The 6,000-nt window shown below is 43.0% G+C and overlaps 1 protein-coding gene across 1 annotated transcript; it reads right to left on the reverse strand.

Moving 5' to 3' along the window:
- Positions 1-1,445: 1,445 nt before the first annotated feature.
- Positions 1,446-3,285, reverse strand: LOC113279967 (protein IMPAIRED IN BABA-INDUCED STERILITY 1-like). The gene is made up of 7 exons (XM_026528600.1): positions 3,269-3,285; positions 2,987-3,173; positions 2,534-2,794; positions 2,185-2,448; positions 1,812-1,907; positions 1,676-1,726; positions 1,446-1,553 (listed from the first exon to the last, which is right to left on the reverse strand). Exons 1-7 carry the CDS (start codon positions 3,283-3,285, stop codon positions 1,446-1,448), a joined length of 984 nt encoding a protein of 327 aa, XP_026384385.1.
- Between the last annotated feature and the right edge of the window lie 2,715 nt (positions 3,286-6,000).

Here is a 6,000-nt window from a genome sequence, read left to right on the forward strand (position 1 = left end):
AACAAAAACAAAAATCAACCCCACTTTTAAATATACTATCACCACCACCAACAACAAACCACCAGCAACAGCGCCATCGCCGACCACCACTGCCATCACCGCCGCCGCAAACCACCACCGCCGACCACCGCCGCCAACCAGCACCACCGACCACCACCGCCGACCACCACTGCAGACCACCACCGCCGCCAACCAGCACTGCCGACCACCGCCGACCACCACCGCTGCCGACCACCACCGCCGACCACCACCGCCAACCACCACCGTCGACCACCGCCACCACCACCGCCGTCGCCCACCACCACCGCCGCCGACAACCGCCGCCGTCGCACCTCTGACCTCCACCGCCGTCGCCGCCTCCGACTACCACCGCCGACCACCGCCGCCAACCAGCACCGCCGACCACCACCGCCGACCACCACTGCCGACCACCACCGCCGCCAACCAGCACTGCCGACCACCGCCGCCAACCACCGCTGCCGACCACCACCGCCGACCACCGCCGCCAACCACCACCGTCGACCACCGCCACCACCGCCGTCGCCCACCACCACCGCCGTCGACAGCCGCCGCCGTCGCCACCTCTGACCTCCACCGCCGTCGCCGCCTCCGACTACCGCCGCCACCACCTCCGACCACCACCACCGATACTGAACAATTGCATCACCACCGCTACCAGTCAGCACCACCGCCAACACCCGCCGCACCGCCACCAGCACCACGACCGCCCACCACCACCACCACCACCCAAAAAATTAGATGAAACCAATTTTGGTTTCATCATAAATACGATGAAACCGATTTTGGTTTCATCTTGGTTTCGTGAGAATTCACCTGCAAGAAGAATTATAAGAGGTATTATACATGTTCATGGATAGAAATACATCGTTGAAATACGATGAAACCGATTTTGGTTTCATCATAAATAAGATGAAACCATAATTGGTTTCATCACACTAACAGCTGCCATTTCAGTTCCTGCAACTTCATTTTTTCTCGGCAATAGCGGCATCTCCCTTCAGTTCAGGTGCAAATGTGCACTATTGCTCCATATCCTCTTCAATCCATTGCCACCAACAAACCAACTTCTCTGTCTTCTAGGTGCAACATCCGCAACCGCAATCTTCCATTCTCTTCAGCACGAACTCATCAGCACCATCAGTTCTTACCTGCAACACCTTCATTACATTGCAGAGTCTTGCTGCGTTACAGCAGCTTGGTAACAACAATACTGCTTCCTTGATGCTCAGACACCAGCAAAAATTCCACCAGCATCATATCAGCTTCCCTGCCTTGCTCTTTTGTTTACAATTCCACCAGCACACGACCTTGTTTTCTTCTTTCATGGCTCAGTCTTGTACTCAAAATCTCAATTGCAAGCAACCCCAACACAACACCATCTTTATCTTGTTAACATGACCACAACCACCTGTAATACGGGTAGCTCAGCCACCACCAATGCTGCAACTGCACAATCCTGCACTTGAGCTAACACCACCTGCACCAGTCACTGCACATGCATCTACTCCCTTGTTGATCCTTCCGTTAATCAGCTGAACCCAAATCAAACCATTCATCTTACATCTCAGCTCAGAGAGCTCTTAACTCTTCCCAGGTCCAGCTCCTTCACTGAATTTCACTAATCTGTAGCGGAAACCCTCGTTTCTCCTTATACTCTGGCCTGAACAGTATGCGACACAACCCCAATCACTGACCAATGTTGTAACTGCCATTATCACTTCTTACAGCATAAGCTTCTCTGCAAATTCAGCTAGACTTCTTGCACATTCTCTAGAGCAACAACATATCACCAGCTTCATTCCTTCTCTACATTGCAGCAACGCCAACTCATTCAGCTGACCTGCAATCACCGCCATCACCTGAACCTCTTTCCCTGCATTGCACTTCTGTTGCAACAACAGCAGCACTGCCTCTCATACTTGCCTATAAATTCTGCTGCACTTCTTTACTGCCTTCTCCAGCAAATTTTGTCCTTCCTCGGCTTCCAAGATCAGCCTAAAACCACTTCCTGCAACCCTTTCATTTAAGCAACATCAACTGCTCCTATCATACTCCATTTCCTTCCATCTGCGAGTTGTTATTCAACAACACAGACCCAATCAACCACATCAGCAACCTGAACCCTTTGAGTCAAACACACAACATATCAAAAGAATAAACAACCAACACTCCATAGATCAACATAGATTGCCCATAACTGGTGGATCCAAGCAAAATTTCAGGAGGACGATACCATAAAGTAACAACTCGACTAGTTAATGGTTGAATGTGCCCGACACTAACAAAATTTGCCATGCCAAAATCAGCTATCTTCAGAACTCCATCATCACTAACAAGAAGGTTGGATCCCTTGATATCTCTGTGCATTATACCTCTTGAATGACAATGTTCAAGGCCATATAGTAGTTGATGCATATAGCATTTAACCTACACAACATGAACAAATCAAACCCTTTAACATTGGTAATTCCCGAATACTAGAACACACATCCAGAGTTCCATATATACGAACCTGTGATTCACTGAACTTGATGTCAGGACAAGATGATAAACCAACAATATCATGTTCCGTGTACTCGAAAACAAGATATACACTAGTTGACAGTCTAGAAGTAATTAGTCCCTCCAGTTTGCGGAGAATCATTATTTCCCGCGACATAAATCTCACACTTTCTTGCTCAAAGTTATCGAACCGAACTTTCTTTAAGGCAAGCATCCTCCCAGTTGCAAGCTCTCGTGCTTGGAAAACACCGCTGTATGTACCTTGTCCAATCTAAAGATACAGTCAAAAAATTGCAGTATTCACATAATTGCAGCACATGAACAAATACAAAAATTCCTTGTCGACGTACTAATCCACTTCAACATTCCGATGTATAACGATACAAATTAGACCAGAAATGAGCAATTCAAGAACAATAAAAAATCGTAGCAAAATAACAAAAGAAGAAGAAGAAACCCTTACCTTTTCCAATTTCTTGAATCTTTCAGCACGAAGAGGAATCCAACCATAAATAGCTTCACGAGCAACAACACTAAGCCAAGAAGGCCAACCGGCAGCAACTTCTTCACCAAACCCAACAGGTCTTCTGAGATTAACAACACCAATTTCTTGTTTGATTCTGCTCTTATCGACAGACCCAATTCCCTTCCTGTTCTTCGTTTGGAGATTCAAATCGAAACCCTGATTTCATCAATTTCTTCTTCATCTCTGAGATTAACAACAACAGGTCTTCTTAAACAGCACCAAACCCAACTCTCCATCTGTCTTTATCTGTATTCTTGAATCAAATACAGCCACAGCTCAGCATCAGATTATAAACCCTAATTTCTTCATTGTTTCTCGATCTCAATAAATTCTAGCAACAGTTTTTTGCTGATTCTTCCTCTCTACGCTCTATGAACATCATCTCAAATCTTATTTCCTTCTCAATTTCTCAATCAGCGTCTCGATCTGGTCTCTCGGATTTAACAGCAGCGGCTGCTGCTTTCGCTTTCTTTTCTCAATTTTAGGGAAATGAATGAACTAATGATTGAGAGAAAACGTCTCTCGAATTCTTCATCTCTTGAATCAGCGCCGTTCTTCTCGTGGAGATCCATTGTTGCTGCTGGTGATGAAGGTGGTGGGAGAAGGAGACGGAAGAAAGAAGAAGAAGAAAGCTAAAAGGGTACATTTGGGTTTTTTTAAAATAAAAAAATTTAAATTTGCTCATTATCATTTGACTTGGGATTTTTGTCCCAGTTTTATTTGAAACGATTTTTATTTGGTAGAAATAATATGATCTGTTTTTTCTTATCACTAGTTTGTTCACCTAGGGGTTTTGTCACTAGTTTTGTTTATTAATAGGAAAAATAGGCAGAAAAGAAAAAGTAGGAGTCTAGATGACGATGAATTAGAGAGAATGTTTGGATTAGATTATGGTTGAGAGGATTTCATGATGAGTACTGTCCATGAAAAGACAAAATCTAGGTTTTCAAATTTCACAACTCGACTGGGAAATAATTATCACTCCGATTGTTTTACCTGGCTAAATTGGGACATATACCACTTTAATAGGAAAAAAGGTCATTAGAAATAACCTTCACACCACTCCTTATCAAAATAATTACCTAAGTACCTATGTATCCATGATTAATTAGCATTAATTAATCGTATTAGGAGTTAATTATGTTTTGGGTGTGCGATTAACTAATGTTAGAGAGTTCTTCAAGACATCAAACATTTTGATTTTTTTTTGTAAACAGTACACAAAATCGGTTTACGTTCATGCACTTGTAAACCGATTCTGGATTGGTGTTTCCAAATTAACAGAGGACATCTATAATCGGTTAATGTTGCCATATGTATAATACGATTTTCATAATCGGGTTTTACATATTACATATATAAACCGATTGTTTCCTTTCATACGATTTTCTTTTCATTCATTCCATTATTATTGTAGGATGCATTTAGCACATGCATCAAGCCTTTAAACCCCTAGGCGACCCTAGTGGACGAGTTATAGTCTCGTGAGGGTTTACATAGAGGTCTACCCAGAAAACCTATATAAAAACTTCTAAAGCCATCAATCTTCCTCCGAAGACGATACACGATCCATGAAGTCCGAGTCATCCTCCGGGATTTTTTCTACCAAGAAGTGATGGCTTGCATCAAATGCGAATGCTTCCCCCTTTTCCTCCAAGTAGCGCGCTTTCACGACTTCGTGCTACAAAAACATAAAAACAAACTTACATTTTTAGTGGTGTTTCATTGGAAGAAAAAACAACATGGGTTACGTAAAACAAACCACAAAAATACTTACAAATCGTTCAATGGACAAGTTGAAGGGGCGAGTGTTAAAAATACGAGGTTGGATAGCTAAATAAGCAAGTATCGCATTTTCGATGACTAGGTGCCTATCATGGACTTGTTGAACACTTCTTCCATTAGGATTTCCAAATTCTTGGCTAAATTTGTTGTGTACCCTAGCCCAAAAGGTTACGGAATCCACCCTTACGTAGTACTGACGTCTAACTCGAGTTTCCGCGTATCATGCTTTGGTGATTGCCAAATCTTCGTTCGAATCAAATGATGCCATTTCTTGTATGTGGAGGTATGAAATGAGTAGTTGTGGAGTATATGGAGTGAGAGGGAATAAAATGATCAATTTTGGGACAAATAGGGTCCAAGGTGAGGTCTCTATTTATAGAGAAAGTCCCTAACGACTTTTTTTTTAGAAAAACGTGAAATAATTTGGCATAATCGGTCTTCTCGAAGGTCAGTATAGCCCGATTGTATTTTAATGCCACAAGGAATCGGTCTTTCTTGTAACCAACATAAACTGATTAAAGACATGTTAAAATTTTGAATTTTCACCGACACTAATCGGTTTATATATATTCATATGTGACCCGATTCTAGCTTGAAAAACAGATAGGAAAAATAGCTTGAACAATCGGTTTATGTTGACATATCGAGTGAACAATTGTTGGCATGTCAGGCTAGAATTATCGAGCAACACATAATTATAATTAAAACTTCAAGTGCATTAAGTTCAACACAAAGATCATCCAAAATACAAACCTTAACCATCCCAAAAGACTTAAAAACAACCACAAGTCTTATAAACTTAAAGTTTTAATATTTAAAAGTTAAACTTAAAAACTTAAAGAACACCAGCACCACCAGGAGCATTTGCAGTAGCAACAACATCAGGAGCAGCAGCACCACCACCAGCACCAGCATCAGGAGCAGGAGCAGCACCACCAGCACCAGCATCAGGAGCAGCAGCATCAGCAGCGGCTTGTGCTTGAGCCATTTCATCCCACAAACCTTCCATAAGTCCATGACGATGCCTCTCAGCTGAAATCATGTTTCTCCTCATCCTGGTGAACCTCATGACCTCATGAAGCTCCTCCAGTGCAAGCTTGTCAATCAATGCGAGGACTTGTTCAAGACGGGTCTCACCCCCATGAGCAAACTCATAAAGGCTTCTT

Source organism: Papaver somniferum, chromosome 5 (genome assembly GCF_003573695.1).
Source record: "Papaver somniferum cultivar HN1 chromosome 5, ASM357369v1, whole genome shotgun sequence".
Lineage (NCBI taxonomy): Eukaryota > Viridiplantae > Streptophyta > Magnoliopsida > Ranunculales > Papaveraceae > Papaver > Papaver somniferum.